The sequence below is a fragment of the Lepidochelys olivacea genome, assembly GCF_965140295.1.
Source record: "Lepidochelys olivacea isolate rLepOli2 genome assembly, chromosome: 2".
NCBI lineage: Eukaryota > Metazoa > Chordata > Testudines > Cheloniidae > Lepidochelys > Lepidochelys olivacea.
Window position 1 is genome coordinate 76050490 of NC_140412.1, and position 19844 is coordinate 76070333.

The 19844-nt window shown below is 41.4% G+C and overlaps 1 protein-coding gene across 4 annotated transcripts in view; it reads left to right on the top strand.

The window, feature by feature from the left end:
- NOL4 (nucleolar protein 4) overlaps positions 1 to 19844 on the top strand; it is a 253520-nt gene that overhangs the window by 151357 nt on the left and 82319 nt on the right. For all 4 annotated transcript variants that reach the window (XM_084620792.1, XM_084620791.1, XM_084620793.1 and 1 more), the window contains one exon: positions 4112 to 4395. In XM_084620792.1, the coding sequence (XP_084476918.1) occupies positions 4112 to 4395 (284 nt within the window). The remainder of the gene's footprint in view (positions 1 to 4111; positions 4396 to 19844) is intronic.

Here is a 19844-nt window from a genome sequence, read left to right on the forward strand (position 1 = left end):
GGTCTCTTTGATCCCAGGGAACCTGGGTAACCTCTCGGCTAGCTGGGACACTTGCTGCCTGTGTTTTCAAAGAGTGAATAGTATGCTCAGAAACAGGAAGAGTTTGAGTCACATGCTCCCTTCATAGACTTCCCCAACAAAAACCACTTGAAACATACCTCTGGGCAAAGACACTGGGGAAAGGACTTGAAAACTCTGCACTTCCTGGGGATATGCCCTTCCCCTAAACAAAGCAAATAAGCAAGCAGTCTTTTGATGTGGCCATCATTCAGCAGTATAGCCACATCACTTGGCAGGCAGGTTACCGGAGGACTTCAAGTCAGCTATTCCGGTGGTGGTTTGGTAGCGGACCACCTAGAAATTAAACTAATTACACTCCTGGTGGGGGCGGGGTAGGTGTGCGTGTGTTGTTTTTGTCAGTGGGCTAACTAGTAGAAATAAGGCAATGATAACAACTACAACTAAAAAAGTTAACAACTAAGTAACAAAGCCAGAAGAAATAGAGGGATATGGAGGTTGTTCCATCTCACAGGAGGAGGGAATGCAATGGCTTTTGGGACCATTCCACCTCTTATGCCATGAGGGTGGGGAGCAATAGTACGCAGTGCATGTGTATGGCCCCAGTGGATACGGCTGGTTAAAGATTCCAGTCTCTCACGCACGGGGGCACATGTGCACCAAGGGTGGGCTCCACATAGAGAGATACTCAAAGAAGTTGTAACCAATCACAGCACAAAACAAAAATCCAACTGCCATCCTGACATCATCAGATTCCACACGCTGCTCTCAACATATTCTATGAGCGGCTGTGCTCACACTCACGCTCTCTCTGTTTCTACAACAAGCCACATTCTCTCTGTTGCTAAAGGCCCTGGATAATCAATTTTTTTCCTCGCTTCCTCCCCCAAGAAATGCTTTGGGGGAGGGAGGCAGTGTTTTCGAAAAATAAATCCATGTAAACTGTCCAGTAGGAATATGCACAGGTTACACTGACGGAGTGTTTGAAACCTAATTGTCCATTCATGCAAGATATATCGTACCCACACATGCGACTATAAGGACCCAGCATATATCCCTATATTCCTGAACCTGCCAGCGCCTCTCCAAGTATAAACCAGTGCCTGCCGCTGAATGATGGAGGAAAAAATATTGGGTAAGGAAACAGATTTTCAGCTTCCACAGTTTATTGCTGCTGAGGGGTTATGATAGACATTAGAAAAATATGCTAATAACATGGCAAAAATGCCTTGTCTGGTATTTATATGAAAGCAACAGTGGGCTAGATGCTTCATAGATAAAATAAGAAGATAAATCCTTAGATTAGAAGAGTTTATAATCTGAGGGCCAGATTGTGCCTGGGATGCTCCAGTGAGTCACAAGGTGCTGGGAGAGTGCAAGAAGTCACCCCTGTTTCACCTTTATACAAAGGCCAGGTATAATCCCTATCCCCACATACCCCGAGTGCAGGGACTGCACCTCTAGGGCACAAGACTCATCAAAGCAGACAAGAGGGGGAGGGGAAGTTGCCAGGACCATGGCAGCAGAGCTGGCCAGGTACAAGGGGTGGGGAAAGTATGCTTCACTTCTTGGGTCAGACTCACTAACCTTCCCTTGAAGTCAGTGGGACTATTTGTGAGAATAAATTCTTTTCACATGGGTAAGGGTCTCTAGAGGATCTGGTTCTTGGTCTCAGTTGCAGAACAGCTGTTGTTTTAATGTTAGTGTATTCTCTGCAAAAATAGCTCAACTGCCCAGGAATGAAATATGCTAAACTGTGTAATTTAGTTACCTTGGTAACATCTGTAAGAAGCTATCAGTGCTAAAATGCTTTTTTTTTCTTGGTCCTTTTATGGTAATTCATATTTATATTTACATGGCAAAAGTGGGTTTATAGCCATACTTCTGATCATTCTCCCCCTAGACCTAGATTTTTATTCCTAAAGGGAAAGATAAAACATGTATAACTGTATTATTTACTATAGGCATTTGACTTTATACGAGAGAGAAGAGCTTACTATATAGTAATTGAGTCATTTGTAGGTGCCGCTAAAGTTACGTTGATAATACATGTATCATTGTTTTAATGTCAGTGCTTACGTACAATTGTTAATTCTCAGGGATTTTTCAGTAGTTAAGTAATAAAGAGCTGTTTACATTTAATACATATTTCTGTCCTCTGTTGCCAGTTATCCCAATATACTTGTGTTAACCAAGGAGCTTCTCAATCTTACTTTGTTTGGACTTTCCATAAATAAAGTTACAATTCTGTATTTCTATCTTATTTTTGAGCATAAGACCATTTGAGAAGAGTTGTAAACATTGTTCTTTATCTAAAATAATGTGTATCTTGGATTAGGCACTGTACTAGAAGATATATGGATTCCTGTTCCATAGTGTGATAAAACAGCCTGTCTGTTGCTACAGTCGCAAGTAGAGTTTTCAACATTTTATTTTATTATGCACTGTAGGCATGTGTCTGGTCAAAGGCTGTCATGTATAGTATATTCCTTTAATAGGTTTAGGCCTTTATTAGGGGTCAACTCCTGTTTGCTGTACTTATTCCAGTGGTCCCACTGAAGCCTTGGATTTGGCCCAGGTATTAATTTAGAGGTGGTTCCAATATACATGTATTGAATTGGTGACTAGAAGATGTGATATGTCCATCTAACAGTTTTGTACCTGGGACTTTTGTATTTCCTACGTTCGTTTATTATTTATAAAACAAACACACACTAGTACAGGATTTGTAAATTTGCTATTGCAGCTGTTGCTTGTAAAGTATTCTGTGATGTGAGAAGATGATGTTTCCTTAAACTAAAGCAGTGGTGGGCAACCTGTGGCCTGCGGGCTGCATGCAGCCCATCAGGGTAATCTGATTGCGGGCCACAAGACATTTTGTGACATTGACCATCCACAGGAGCCGCCCCCACTACAGCTCCCACTGGGTGCGGTTCTCTGTTCCCAGCCAATGGGAAGTGTGGGAAGTGGTGCCTGCAGGTGAAGGGGTCACAGGGGCATGCTGGCTGCCACTTCCAGATTTCATGGGAGGAGACCAGATTTCATGGTCTGTGACGCATTTTCCATGGCCGTGAATTTGGTAGGGCCCTAGTTATTGATAGACAGTCTTGTGGAGCCTGGGGAAGAGTGTGCACCATTAGCAAACCAGAGAAAGTGACTACACAAAAATGCTGTTGAATGCATCCAGTAAGCAAACTGAGGCCAGAGTCTGACACCTTTCCTACATTGCATAGTACATTGCTGTTCAGGGAACCCTGTTGATTCCAATGGGACTGTTCATGGAATAAGGCATTGAAAGCACAGGTGACAGAATCTGCCTCTGAAAGGCTAGAGGAAAAATATATTTTTATTTTCAGTTATAACAGTCTTAAAGTTACTTGTAACAACAACATGCAAAAATTTCAGATGAAAATCTGACTTTCTCTTAGTCTTTTATTGTAATTTTTATTATTTCAATTATGATTGACGTATAGTTTGAGAACAACTGAGCCATGGTCTTTCTACCGGGAAACAACTTTCCCAGCATAATGTCCAATGCCAGCAATGCATGCACAAAGCCAGGGAACTAAGGAATATTTATGTTACGCTACTTATGACAGAATTTTTTTAAATGGCCACTTGTGCTGCTATTTAAACGCTTAGTCCCTAGTAAAATATTTTCCAGCCCCTTGAAAACTGAGAGCCAGATTCTGCCCCCTCAGCACCTTCAACTACATTGACTTAAACAAATGTGATGTTACAGTGATAGACTTGGTTATAAGAGCCTAAATGAATGGATGCATGCCTAGCTGGACAAGGGCAGAATTTGCTCCTAAAAAGCCAGTATGACACTAGTTTTTAGGTGCACAATTGCACTAGTGTGTCAGCCCAGACCTTTCCCCTTAACTTTGACTATCATTCCATAGATTTATTTCCCAAGCTTAATTTTACTTGAAGACTATTTTGTTTTATGGCACAAATGCATTGGATGCTAGACGTCATTCAAACAGTTTTAATTTTGCTATGCAAAACACTGTGAAGCCATAAATTCTGTTTGATCTGGTACAGAGATAAAAATGGTGGCATGTTACTGAAAATATGTATTTTTTAATAGATGATTCAGCTGCAGAGAGTTTTAATGGCAATGAGACCGTGGGGCACAGTTCCAATGCTTCAGGTGGAATACACTGCAGGGAGATGGCAGAAACCAACAGTAATGGCAAAACAGATCTGGAGCAGGATGAGCAGCCTCTGAACCTGAGCGACAGTCCCCTCTCTGCTCAGCTGACTTCAGAATACAGACTAGATGATCACAACAGTAATGGAAAGAACAAATACAAGAACCTCCTAATTTCTGATCTCAAGATGGAAAGAGAAGCAAGAGAAAATGGAAGCAAGGTAAGATGCTTCCACATTCTCCAGATATAAAATGTATAGTTTAGAAAAGGAAAAGATTTACAAGAGACACCCAAAGGTTATTGCCAGTTGAGCATTTAATGAAATTTGTACAATATGTGTCGCATTGTTACTTAGATACTATATATAGAGTTGCATGCACTAGTTTATGTATACAGTATATACATATGTCATGTTTATACACTGACAAAAATAGTGTGGTTCCCTTTCAAGAACAGATGTTATAAGGTGTTTTTATAAACTGTCTGAGCTATCCATCTGAAATACTTTTAGAAGGCCATCCTATCACATGTACTGTATGTCCATAGAATGAATCCGTTTAAATGTACAATGCCTATGCCCCTATGGATTATTGCATGGAAATCACCAACATTTGAAAAGAACTGGATTTGGTTCCTTCCTGATTGTTTATGTATTATGCAGCCACCCAACTTGAATTGAAACTGACAGGTTTGCTCTATGAAGCTGGAATTGCCTGAGGTCTTTTCTCTGTGGTCTCCATTTATGGGCAGGAGAAAAGTAAGGTGGTTATGTTGTGGATAAAGACAGATCCTACACGTTAGATAGCTAGCTTGTTAGGAAGGCATTTGTCATGAATGTGCATTCTAAGGAAGATGAAGAGATGGTCTATTTAATATAAATTTCCCATTGATTTGCTCTGCTCCTATTGGTGACAAGTCCTGCTTTTTATCTGACACTCCCAATTGGATTAGCACCTTCTAAAATTCAATTATTGCTATTATCGTACTGGATCGAAATGCTATTAATGCTGGTCACTAGCCTTCAGTAAAAGGCTATAAATTAGCCTGGCAATATAGGTATACTTTGAACTCCTACATTTTCTTGCAGGGCTTTGTAACGGGAGTGGTGTGGAAAACCTTTTTCTAGACGTGTTCAGAGATGGGCCATAGTTCTGTCCAGAGGACAATTCTGTTTCACTGTAACTTTTGAGGTTTTGAAATTTGTTGTTCTGCATTGGAATGGAAACAAAACCTTTTGAATGTTTCTTGAAAACCAAATTGTGATGGAATTGAAACCTGTACTTTTCGATTCTGGAAGGAGGGAGACACACACACACTGACTGCACTCTAGAGTCTGGGAGTTAGGATGCTGACAGGGGAATCCAGGTTCAAATCCCTATTCTTTCTGGTTGAGAGGATCAGAGATTTGAACCTGGGTTTCCCACATCCCAGACCAGTTCCCTAATCACAGGTAGAGTGAACGTGTTTCTGATTTTTTTTTCATTTTTTTTTAACCAGTAAGCCCTGGACCCAAAAAAATCTTCCTGATGAAAATTTAGTAGAAATTGATGTCTCTGCAAAGTGTTTCCTCTTCAATGAATTTTATTTTATCAAAAATCTTCTGACTAACTCTATGTCTTAGTGTTATATATATTCTAGTGCTGAAATTACTCAAGACGTCTACCAATGCACAGTAAATCCTAAACTGGCTAAATGTAAGCAGTGTCTTCACTTGCTCCAGGGAATATTGTTGCAATGATCCCTTTACAAGGCAGTCACCCAGATATTGATAGACACATAGGCTCTTTTGCCTGAGGTACACTGCTGCTACTGCCAGTACTTTTGCAAACACGCAAATAAGCTTGGAGAAGGAGGAAGGGAAGGTCTTTAAGGTGGAACTAATGTACAGTTATGGCAAGAATATGGCCTGGCTTTATGTCTCCAAATGCAATCAGAACTATGGCACCATAGTATATTCTCAAACAAAAAAAAGTTGCTAAAAAGGGTTAACGTATGTGTGTCAGTGAATTCCCGCTAACACATAAACCAGTATTACACTTTATTTACTTTACTTTAACAATGTTAAGCGATCCAGTCAGTTGCCTACAGCCATATAACCTTTCATATCACTACCATCCTACCCCATTTCTCGACATACATTTTCCCCCTTGTTGTGGCCTGGAATGGAAAAATGTTAATGTTATTTAACATCGACATAACATTAACATCTACTGTTAATTTTTATATATTGTTTATTACACGTGTTGTGCAGATTTCAAAAGGAATGTAGTCCCTGGATAGAGTAAGTGGTGTCAGAGTTTTCCCATAGTGTGATGTGTTGATGGAGTAAAAGAGTATGCTTATGAATGAATTCTATTCTTAATTATATTGAAAAATAAAGTATTTTAAAAAACATGTATAGCAGCAATAACAAAGTACTATAGTGCAATTGTACTGGTGTAAAACACCTGTTGTCAATACTCTCTCTGTTACACACACATTCACTTGCTCACACACACTCACACATACAAGTAATTAATAGTATTTTACCTTTAAATAACATCTCTTATGCTAAATGTAGTCAAAATGTTTTGCATTGATCAAAAAGGTCCTGAACACTCAACTCCCAATTAGATCGGAGGATGCGCATCACCTCCCAGGACTCTGCTCCAAAAGAAGATTCCACATATTGCTGAGCAGTTTAAAGTTGATGAATACATTGGGTCAGATTGCCATCTGCACAATGGCTAAATCCATTGGCCATAGCTGAGAGAGGCAGCCACGAAGGAGCTAGCTGCAGTTCTTTGTTTCTGCAGCCAGTTCTTCTTTGGTCCTGGTATAGTTTACACCATAACTGTTGTCAGTTGTTGGTAGTGTGTGTGTTCTCTGTGTGCTGTGTGGCTCTGTGCAGATAGCTGATGCAGTAGACCTCAGTCGAACTGCCCAAGAAGACCACAGACTTGGTTCAGTAGCGAAGGCATTCGGTTTATTGTCGAGGTTTATTGTCGAGGTATCCCATAGACTCTAAAGGACCATGAACACATGTATGCCTGTTACAGTGGACCAGGTCATTCCCCCCTCAGCCAGAAAAAGACACCCCTCTGTGACTCCTCTTTTATACACTGATACAAATGAGTTATGTATTGCCCCTCTGACATGGTTAGTTACCACCCTTTACATGTTGGTTCAATCAAAACATCTCTATCCATCACCCTGTCATCCTGACCTTCTGTCAAGTTTCCTTCCCCACTCTGAACTCAAGGGTATAGATGTGGGGACCTGCATGAAAGACCCCCTAAGCTTATTCTTACCAGTTTAGATTAAAAACTTCCCCAAGGTACAAACTTTGCCTTGTCCTTGAACTGTATGCTGCCACCACCAACCGTTTTAAACAAAGAACAGGGAAAGAGCACACTTGGAGATGTCTTCCCCCAAAATATCCCTCAAGCCCTACACCCCCTTTCCTGGGGAAGGCTTGATAAGAATCCTCACCAATTTGTACAGGTGAACACAGACCCAAACCCTTGGATCTTAAGAACAATGAAAAAGCAATCAGGTTCTTAAAAGAAGAATTTTAATTAAAGAAAAGGTAAAAGAATCACCTCTAAAATCAGGATGGTAAATACCTTACAGGGTAATCAGATTCAAAACATAGAGAATCCCTCTAGGCAAAACCTTAAGTTACAAAAAGACACAAAAACAGGAATATACATTCCATCTAGCACAGCTTATTTTACCAGCCATTAAACAAAAGGAAATCTAACCATGTTCTAGCTATATTACTTACTAACTTAACAGGAGTTGTAAGGCTGCATTCCTGATCTGTTCCCAGCAAAAGCATCACACAGACAGACAGAACCCTTTGTTCCCTCCCACTCCAGATTTGAAAGTATCTTGTCCCCTCATTGGTCATTTTGGTCAGGTGCCAGTGAGGTTACCTTAGCTTCTTAACCCTTTACAGGTGAAATGGTTTTGCCTCTGGCCAGGAGGGATTTTATAGCACTGTATACAGAAAGGTGGTTACCTTTCCCTTTATATTTATGACACCTTCTCTTTAGGAGGGGCCAGTGTGTTTCTATATCATCTTCGGGGAGTGTGTTTACAACATAACCTTGTATCGGGGTGCTCTGGTACTACTCTTCCAGAATGTGTTTAGGAAGGAAGAATCCCATGCACCGCTACAGGCTGGGGACTGACTGGTTAAGCAACAGTTCTGCAGAAAAGGACTTGGGGATTACAGTGGATGAGAAGCTGGATATGAGTCAGCAGTGTGCCCTTGTTGCCAAGAAGGCCAATGGCATATTGGGCTGTATTAGCAGGAGCATTGCTAGCAGATCATGGGAAGTGATTATTCCCCTCTGTTCGGCATTGGTGAGGCCACACCTGGTTTCAGGACCCCCACTACAGAAGGGATGTGGACAAATTGGGGAAAGTCCAGCAGAGGGCAATGAAAATCATTAGGGGGCTGGGGCACATGACTTATGAGGAGAGGCTGAGGGAACTGGGCTTGTTTAGTCTGCAGAAGAGAAGAATGAGGGGGGATCTGATAGCAGCCTTCAACTACCTGAAGGGGAGTTCCAAAGAGGATGGAGCTAGGCTGTTCTCAGTGGTTGCAGATGACAGAACAAGAAGCAATGGTCTCAAGTTGCAGTGAGGGAGGTCTAGGTTGGATATTGGGAAACACTATTCCAGTAGGAGAGTGGTGAAGCCCTGGAATGGCTTACCTAGGGTGGTGATGGAATCTCCATCCTTAGAGGTTTTTAAGGCCTGGCTTGACATAGCCCTGGCTGGGATGATTTAGTTGTTGTTGGTCCTGCTTTGAGTAGGGGATTGGAGTAGATGACCTCGTGAGGTCTCTTCCAATCCTAATATTCTATGATTCTATAAATACTTAGTGCCTAGGAGTGCTTGTGTTTTTGCAATGCCAGCCCTGTTCTTGCCAAGTTCATGTGTCAGATAGTGAACACGCAAGCAGGCATCTGCTTTGTAACAGGGCCTGACTTTTGCTCATAGCTCGATTCTTGCTAACTTTGCTTTATCTCAGCAGGACCTGACTTTAGTTCAGGCCTTACACCAGGTCCCTTATACCAGGCTTCATGTCTCAGGCTCTCTTCCTACTAAGTAAGAATGGCCATACTGGGTCAAACCAATGGTCCATCTAGCCCAGTATCCTGTCTTCCAACAGTGGCCAGTACCAGATGCTTCAGAGGGAACAAACAGAACAGGGCAATTATTGAGTGATCCATCCCCTGTGATCCAGTCCCGGCTTCTGGCTGTCAGAGGTTTAGGGATATCCTGAGCATGTGGTTGCATCCCTGAGCATCTTGGCTAATAGCCATTGATGGACCTATCTTACAGGAACTTATCTAATTCTTTTTTGAACCCAGTTATAGTTTTGGCCTTCACAACATCCCCTGGCAACAAGTTCCACAGGTTGACTGTGCATTATGTGAAGAAATACTTCCTTATGTTAGATTTAAATCTATTCCCAGTTAATTTCAATGGGTGACCTCTGGTTCTTATAGTATGTGAAGGGGTAAATAACACTTCCTTATTCACTTTCTTGACATCTCTCATGATTTTATAGATCTTTATCATATCCCCCTTAGTAGTCTCTTTTCTAAAATGAACAATCCCAGTCTTCTTAATCTGTCCTCCTATGGAAGCCATTGTATACTCTTAATTATTTGTGTTTCCCTTCTCCATACCTTTTCCAATTCTAATGTATCTTTTTTGAGATGGGGTGATCAGAACTGTACATACTATTCAAGGTGTAAGTGGCATTATGATATTTTCTGTCTGATTACCTATCCCTTCCCTAAAGGTTTCTAACATTCTATTATCTTTTTGATTCCTTCTGCACATTGAGAGGATGTTTTCAGAGAACTATCCACGATGATTCCAAGATCACTTTCATGAGTGGCTAAAGATAGTTTAGACTCCATCATATTGTATGTTAGTTGGGATTATGTTTTTCCAGTGTTCATTACTTTACACTTAGCAACACTGAATTTCATCTGCCATTTTGTTGTCCAGTCACCCAGTTTTGTGAGACCCCTTCGTAACTTTTTGCAGTCAGCTTTGGCCTTAAATAGCTTGAATAATTTTGTATTGTCTGTATATTTTGCCATCTCACTGTTCACCCCCTTTTCCAGGTCACTTATGAATATGTTGAACATCACTGGTCTCTGTACAGAAGCTTGGGGAACCCTGCTATTTACCTCTCCCCATTGTGAAAATTGACTATTTATTCCTACCCTTTGTTTCCTATCTTTTAACCACAAAAACAACAAGGAGTCCAGTGGCACCTTAAAGACTAACAGTTAGTCTTTAAGGTGCCACTGGATGACTCCTTGTTTTTGTGGATACAGACTAACACGGCTACCCCCGATATCTTTTAACCAGTTACCAATCCATGAGAGAACCTTCCCTTTATCCCATGGCTCTTACTTTACTTAAGAGCCTTTGGTGAGGACCTTGTCAAAGGCTTTCTGAAAGTCTAAGTACACTATATCACCTTTGTCCACATGTTTGTTGACCTCCTCAAAGAATTCTAATAGATTGGTGAGGCATGATTTCTCTTTATAAAACCCATCTTGACTCTTCCCCAACATATTGTGTTCATCTATGTGTCTGATAGTTCTATTATTTACTATAATTTCAACCAATTTGCCTGGTACTGAAGTTAGACTTACTGGCCTATAATTGCCAGGATCGCTTCTGGAGCCTTTTTAAAGAATTGGTGTTACATTAGCTGCCCTCCAGTTACCTGGTACAGAGGCTGATTTAAGCGATAGGTTACATACAGTAGTTAGTAGTTCTGCAATATCATATTTAAGTCCCTTCAGAACTCTTGTGTGAATACCATCCGGTCCTGGTGACTTATTACTGTTTAATTTATCAGTTTGCTCTAAAACTTCCTCTACTGCCACCTCAGTCAGTACAGTTCCTCAGATTTGTTACCTAAATAGAAAGGCTTGGGTGTGGGAATCTAGTTCATATCTTCTGCAATGTAGACTGATGCAAAGAATTCATTGAACTTTTCTGCAACATCCTTGTCTTCCTTGGGGGTTGCTCTAATTTATGTGACTGGCTATCCCACCACAGGGGCCATCCACTAACAAAAAATAGCAAAAGTGCAGTAATGCCCTGGCCATCCTCCTAGTGCCCAAATATGCACTGCATGTGGAGGTGGACTAGAAATCATCTGTGGATTCCCCCATGCCTGTGCAATCCCCATGTAGGAAGAGTGGCACGAAGGTACTAGACTGCAGCCGAGACTCTGACCCTGGCCCTTCCCAACATATAAAAAGATCAGCTTTAATCAGACCTGAGCAATGGCATCATTTACAGTTATGAATATTGCTGAAAAAATGTGATTCCATTCAGAACCCCCCTGACTGTTTCCTAGCTATGTATGAGAAAAATCAGGTTTAATGTTCACTAAGCATCAAATTTATATACATTTCTTATCCATTTTAATAATGTTCCCTTAATAAATTTAAAAGCCATGCGGGAGATGAGAGTTGAGAAAAGTTATATTAAAAGACAATGGGAAAATACTGGGTTTCCAATGTATAAAATAGTGATAGGGATGTAATTCAAAGAGTTACATGTGTGCATAAAGTAATTATGCAGTTAAGGCCATGTGTAAATCCTATTGAGGTTTTATTCTGGAGCACCTAGATTCCTGATTAATCATGATGAATGTTGTATTGTTATCTTCTGTTAGACTGTAAGCTCCTTTTTGGAAGAACTTTTGGGTGTACAAATCTTTATTTCTACCACATCATTTATTGAAATATAGTAAACCATTTCTCTTTTATGATGTTTTCCCTCATGTGCACTATGATGATAAGATTAGACTGACACTATATGGAAAAATATTTCTTTGATTTAGAATATCAGAAATCACAGTTATATAGTTTTGTCACTCTTAGTCAGAAGAGTTAGAGATGATTGATTATATTTATCATAGATTAGAACATCTGGCCAATATTGTGAAATGCATTATAATTAGCTCATATGTTTAGACGGTTAAACTTGGTGGACAAGTACATAAATTTTTTTTTCCTTTCATAAAAAATGAAGAGCAAAGCAATAAACAAGGAACACTGCATCCCATGACTTTTCACTTTAATTATATTATATCTTTCTAATGTACACATCATTGTCATTTCTGCTTGCACTACAAAAATATGGAGCTTTATCATAACGTCTCTAAAAGGAAGAACTTGTTTCCAGTTTCATCTTTAAAGCTGTGGTCCTATCGTGGTCATATCTTGGCTGCTGGCTTTCCAGTATCCATTGTAAGGGTGATTCATGACATTATTAATTGAGAACTGCCTGATGAATAAATGGGTGCTGCATCGTGCTCAGGGCCCTATGCCCATTGAAGTCAGTGGAATTGCTTCCCCGGACTCCTGTGGATGCTGGATCAGGCCCTACATATGGTAAAAGTTATGCTCAGCACGATCTACAATACGTGGTAGCTGGTTCCACAGTCATGGGCCCTCTACATTAATGTCTTTCCCCCAGCCGTGTCAGGTTCAAACTTGGATTCTGTTGCATTAGCATCCCCACTGAGCATAGCTATCATGGTGAGGGATAGGAAGAGAGGCAGTCACTGAGCTGCATGGGTCCCAGACACTGTTCCCTCTAAGCTGTGTGCATGTGCGCGCGCACACAGATCCTAAACCCCGCGCACACGGCAAAACACCGCACGCACAAAAAATTTGCACAGAAGCACAACAAGTTGCACGGAAGAATTTTTTTGCACACATGGCCTGTCAAAAATTAGAGGAAACATTGGTCCCACGTTTAGGTTTTTTTGAAGTTACGATAACATCCTAGCTCAGTATCAAAAATCAGACCATGTCTGGTGGGAACCTCATCACAACTGGCATTATGTCTCTGAGATAGGGGGAGACACTGTTTAACTAGTTGCCTCCATCTGTATGTTTTGTTTATATGCTTGCTTGGTGAAGATTTGGGAATGTGGGGGCTTTTCTAGAGCAAATGTTCTCTTTATGAGATGATAGTGTTCTTTATATATAGCATGATAGACCCAGGCCAGTTGGGTACAGCAGCGTAGTAGAAGGCAGATATACTGGCCACTGGATAAGCAGTTTTCTGTTCCCTGACTGACCAGAGCAGGGGCTGCTCCAGGCTAATGATAACACGTGACTCCAATTAACCTGCAAAGAGGCAGGTGAGGCCGTGAAGCTAATGTGAACACCTGACTCTAATTAAGGCCTTCTGATACTATAAAAGGGCTCACTCCGGTCAGGCCAAGGGGAGCAGAAGTGCAGCTGAAGGGCTGGGTAATGAAGACACTCTCAAGCTAATGGAAAGAGAGCCCTAAGGTAAGGTTGAAGACTGCGTTAAGAGAGAGAAGTGGGAGAGCTGTGGGGATGTGGCCCAAGGAAATGTAGCAACTCTGGCAGTGAAAGGTCGGCTGCCAATAGCTGTTGCCATTAGGGTCCCTGGGCCGGAACCCAGAGTAGAGGGCGGGCCCGGGTTCCCTGGAACCCACCACTACAGAAACACCTCCTGGGAGGGGAAGACAGGCCCCTGTCAGGACAGGAGGCTAAACTGTTCAGGAGTAAGCCCATAGGGACCACAGAGACTGTGGGAGTTCTCTCACCGACCTCCTTGCTGGCGTATGATGAAAAGAGCTCAGTAGACTGTAACCCTGGCCCTACAGAGAGAAGGGCTACATGGAGGGTCACAGTGAGCCTCTGAGGCTACCATAAACTGCATGGAAGCGTGGGACCCACGGGGACAAGGTCGGAGCTGTGCCACAATAGGCTGCACTCCTTTGTGGAGTTGCCTTGTAAACGGTTACTTGAAAAGTCATCTGGAAAAGGGAACTGTTTCAAGAAGAGTGAGAGACTTGGATATGATAATCTGATATCTTCCTGAATAGAGGTTTGATAGTGCGTAGAAGGTAGACTGGATAAGCGTGGTAGCTCTAAGCATGAATATATTTTTCTCTTTGATGAGCTGCTGAAAGTATTTTTTTTTCTTTTCTGTTTCTTTTCCTTCATCATCATCTGTTGTTTGAATTACAGTAGCACACAGAGGCTCCAACTAAGACTGGGGCATCATTGTATGGGCAAGGGTAATATCAAAGGCTCCTGCTCCTTTAACAGGACCTTTAGCACTTGTATGCAATTGACTTTTTTTGTGCAAAGAAAGTACTTTTCTGTCTTTGTGTAACAATCTGACCAGATGAAGCCGCAGATGTGCCAAGGTATGAATTGTGAATTTGCATCAGGATCCAAGCTTTTCAGACATGGGTTTCTGCTTGGGCTCCTCTTCTGGAAAATGTGTTACTCTAAGTGTCTCTCTTGCAGGTGAAGCTCACCATCTGGGTAGGGCATGGCAGGAAGCTGTGGATTTTTTACCCTGAAATGTTACTTTGACCTCAGCTCTGCAGGCTGCTAGGAAATGCCTCTAAGAATTATGTTCATGCCTGTTGAACGTTGTTTTTGCTGATACAGTTGTAAATACCTCAAGAGCCTGTGGACTGGGTGTTTGACATTCCTGTTTTATTGCTTAATTATAAGGCTAGTACGATATACAGAATTAAATTCTGCTGGGTTACTGTACTGGCTTTAAACTGTTAGGGAGAAAAGAAAAAGTATGTTAAAAGGTAATGTTCAGTGTGATGCTAGACTTGTCAACATGCAAAAAAGGTTATGGTGAGGCACTGTGCTGTTCCAGTATGACACCCACCTTCTAATCGCATAGAACATAAAAGGGTCATGCTGGGACTGCACCAGCCTTAAACATCCTTCTGGGTGGTGCTGCTCCCCCCAGCATAGAGAGAAGTGTGGTGAATTCCTTCAAAGACCCAATAATTGCAATCAGATTAATTCCACATTTGTTGTCTTTGCTTAAATGAATAGACATATTTTGAGATTCTAAGATATGAATGTTAGAATAAGTGACATAAAGGAGGAATTCATTCCTTGGGGCAGAATGCATACGTTGCACACAGCCTTGGGTAAGGATTGTCTGATTGAGAGCTGCACTATGCTAAGGAGAGCACTCACAGATCTTTGGCATGTACGGAGTGGGGAATATAAAGGCTTAAACATCTTTTTGGATGGTGGATCCTGCTGTCCCTGGGTTCCCTGGCCGCAGTCTCTTTGGAGTCAAATTGAATTTGGAGAGTCTCTCTCTGCTCTCCCTGGTTCTTGAACAAGGTGAGCAGGGAAGGGCGGGGGGAAGGTTCCTTGCAACTTCCTCCCCCATTCCAGCTCACCCACAAAAAAGCCAGGGACAATCTAGCCCTTCATCTCTTTCCCTTTCAGCTCCTGTTTCATTTGTAGTAGCTTCTCTAAGGCCCTCATACTGTGAAGAGGTAGCCCTTTATATATTCTTTTACTATTTACCACTGTTAGCTTTACTCTTCTCTACTTCTATGAAATGAGAGGGGCTGCTGAACTAGCTCCAGAAGTCAGACTATTATCTTTTTTTGGGAGGGGGGCGGGGGGACGGGGGGAGAAGACTGTATAGCTCTAAGAACAAAGCTTTTCTGAAAGTGTGTGTCTGTGTGTTTGTGTGTGTGAGAGAGAGATTTGTCACTCTTCCCTTATAGGGGCAATCAAACTTAATGGAGTAATGAAGGCTACTGAGATGCTGCCTGGGACCAAGGCATTCAAGGTTACCTTGTTCCATGTGGAAAGTGGTAACGTGAATCTTTCCCTTGAGAAAGAAATATATTTTATGCTCTGTGATTGTCAGACTTTTAGTTTCAGGGGCTGCCTGGAACTAAATGCTTGGGTAGAAAAGGGTTACTAAAAGAAATTAAGCAACTTGACATATAGGTGCTAAACAGCTAGTGCAGTGTTTATTAGAAGCATGTAGATGCTCTAGCAAAACCAGTTAAATACATCAAATCGCTTTGTGCGTGATGACATCAATTGAATGTCGAATTCCTCACACATAGAGGTTCACTGAGTATACCTGGAACTCAAGTTTAGTGAAAACTCTTGACAATGAGATAATTTGTTTGCATGGCATCCATTACAGTGACGTAAATCCACAGTAATCCTATTAAGTCAATGAAGTTACCCCAGATTTATACAAGTGTAATAGAAAGTAGAATTTGATCCAATCTGTGGATAAAGTCCTGTCCTCCTAATATACTGCTTACCTGGCAGAGAGTGTCTTTGGAGTGATCTTTCTCAAATCACATTTTCTCTGATTTTAAAAAATTACATTTTGGTCAGGCACCATTTAATGATGCTATTGATTCCAGGCTGCTTGTACGTTACTCACTGATCCAACTATTTGTTCTATGAACTCATTCACATTTACCTTAAGAGTAACCACTCCCTGACGCCGAAGCAGAAGCAATGGCAACTTCAGGGAATGCCTGGGCTCTGTCTAACTACATCTGGATTTAGCAGCTGGGCATTAGCTTGGACAAGGGTGAAAGATATTGAAGGCAGCAGCTGCAACAGAGGTAAGGAAATTCTGAAACTCCTAGCTGCTTCCATCTGTGTAGTCCACAACTTCGTTAAGCTGTGCATGCTGGAGACCCAAGTCTGCACCTTTCAGGCAGCTTCCATTGGTTCTAATGGGGGTTGTTTCTGAGGAAAGACTTCAGAATTGGGCCTTGCATCTGTATTAGAATCCTCTTCCCTGATTCTTTTATATTTGCCCCCCCCCACACACACACACACTTACTTAGGAGGTTGATTTCTGAAGGGCATGTTCTGAAGTTCAACCAGTTCAGATGGTTCAGAACAGCTATCTCCCCACTCTCTGCTACCAGCTAGAGAGATACTGCGGGAGGTGGGAGGGGGAAGGGGAGGTCTGAGACCTGGTTTTGGAAGATTGAATATTATCTGATAGTGAACGGAGAGAGATTTAATAATAATTACTATTCCTGGTAACTGTATTTAGTCTTAATATTATTTGCAGCTAATGAACTGCCATCTTTTACTTTGCAGATGTCAGAGATTGAAGAGCTGGCCCTCAAACTACTCTCTGATGAATACCTTGGTAACTGGCTACTTCCTACGTACTTTATAGTCCTCCAAAACTGTATTTTTATTTAAGGAGCCATCAATCCTGGAAAGGTGTCTTTTTTTTATGTATAATAGCCAGAGTCAGCCATGAACAGAGGAAAGAAACCACTGCTGAGTCTCATTTTTATGATGAAATGTTTGTAGGTTTGTTTTATAATAATATTTTAGGTATTTATAAATAAATAATGTTTTGTTACTGACTGATGTAGCTCTCTTTTTAAACAAGGGAAGATGTTGCTCAGATTTTCTTGAGCAAAAGCTAAAAGCAATCAAATAATTTGCTGCTGGTTTGACACTTCTTCATACCCACTGTGCTTGCTGTGGACAAATTGCTCCCTCCCTCCTACCCCCAGCAAGACAGAGTAATGTTCATTAAGAACTTTCAAGAAAGCATGATGAGGCAGGCAGCACAGTACTTGTAAGTACCCAGAGGCACTGACTTCTTCAATACCATCACCATTCATAGAAATCTCTGGGGTTGAACACCCACAAATACTAAAGTGTATAAAGAAATGTTGGGTTGAATGTTCTCTGGGGCTCTCCAATATAATCTTCAGCAAGAAGTCTTGCAAGTGAAGTACAGCTTAGTCCCCTTATTTAGTGTGTTGGCAGAAGTGAGGTGAAAGAAGTGAATTATTCCCTGGGACTCTCCCTTTATTTCTGGTGGGAAAGAAGTAATCAATTTGGAAATGATTTTTACAAGAGTGCATCTTTTGTATTTCCCCCCTTCGATTTTTTTTCCTCCTTTTCACTACTAGTGTTTTACCCTCACTTTCCCTTTTGCTACTCCTATTTCCACGCAGTTTCCCTCCCATTCATTTTCCCCCTGGTTTACTTTCCTGGAGAAGCATAGCTCAGACGTGGTTCATGTCATCAAAATGGACAACATGGATGGGTAAACGGTCCATTATGATCAAGTAAAGAACAAGATAACAGAAATACATCACTGTTGATTGTATATCATGAGTATAGGAAAACAGGAAAGACTGACAAATAATGTTATTCCCTGGTTGAAGGATCTTAATTTTCAGTGCATGATATTTTTGTGAGGTTATGACCCATGCATCCTGACCTCCACACCTGTTGCTGCAAGTTCACTTGTGTCAGTCAACATTGTCCATCACGGACTACCTGCTGACTAAACAAATCAGCACTTGGCAGGGAAATTTTAGCTTGATACAGCAATACAGTCCTTTGGCACTTAAACCTCTGCTGCTCGTGGTGGTTGGGTCTACTCTTGATGCTGGTGATGTCCAATTTGAAGAGGGTTCTGGGTAGGCAGTAGGGTGAGGTAAGCAGGGAAAATAGCATTTCTTGTGATTCAGGAATCTTGACAAATCTTCATGAGGACTGCTTCTTTGCTATGATCTTCTATAACTGGTAGAAAGGAGATAAAGATCCTGGAGACTGAGCAGTTGAGATGATATTGATTAGGAAGTGTCAAGGTTCCTTCCCCACTCTGAACTCTAGGGTACAGATGTGGGGACCTGCATGAAAACCACCTAAGCTTACTTTTACCAGCTTAGGTTAAAACTTCCCCAAGGTACAAAATTATTTTACCCTTGGATTTCCACTGCCACCACCAAATTTTATCTGGGTTTACTGGGAAACGTAGTTTGGACACATCTTTCCCCCCAAAATCCTCCCAACCCTTGCACCCCACTTCCTGGGGAAGGTTTGGTAAAAATCCTCACCAATTTGCATAGGTGACCACAGACCCAAACCCTTGGATCTTAGAACAATGAAAAAGCATTCAGTTTTCTTACAAGAAGACTTTTAATAGAAGTAAAGGAATCACCTCTGTAAAATCAGGATGGTAGATACCTTACAGGGTAATTAGATTCAAAACATAGAGAATCCCTCTAGGCAAAATCTTAAGTTACAAAAAAGACACACAGACAGGAATATTCATTCTATTCAGCACAGCTATTTTCTCAGCCATTTAAAGAAATCATAATCTAACACGTACCTAGCTAGATTACTTACTAAATTCTAAGACTCCATTCCTGTTCTGTTCCCGGCAAAAGCATCATACAGACAGACACAGACCCTTTGTTTTTCTCCCTCCTCCCAGCTTTTGAAAGTATCTTGTCTCCTCATTGGTCATTTTGGTCAGGTGCCAGCGAGGTTACCTTTAGTTTCTTAACCCTTTACAGGTAAGAGGATTTTTCCTCTGGCCAGGAGGGATTTTAAAGGGGTTTACCCTTCCCTTTATATTTATGACAGGAAGTATTACTTATCTGCTGTTCACTAAGGCAAGGATAATCAGAATAATCAAAGAGCATGAAAGTATGCCATTTTAGCAGCAGAGGATAAAGATGCATAAGGATGTGAAGACCCTGAAAGCTTATTATCCATTTTGGCTTTCTGAAAGAATTCATCATGACCGTGGAAGAGCGATCCATAAAAAGGGAACATGTGAATTGCACAAGGTACTTTAATATTTCATAAATTTCATAAACAACTGGAGCTTTTTGACTGCAACAGTGTTTAACTGGGCTTCCAAACTGTGTTTCTATTAAATATTGCAGGTCACCACAGAGGAGAGGTGTTGGACCTAGCCCTGAAGCTTCTGCAAGCACCTGCTGCTTCCTATCCACCATTTCATGCTGCACTATCACTCCAAGTACCCTGCACACCCATC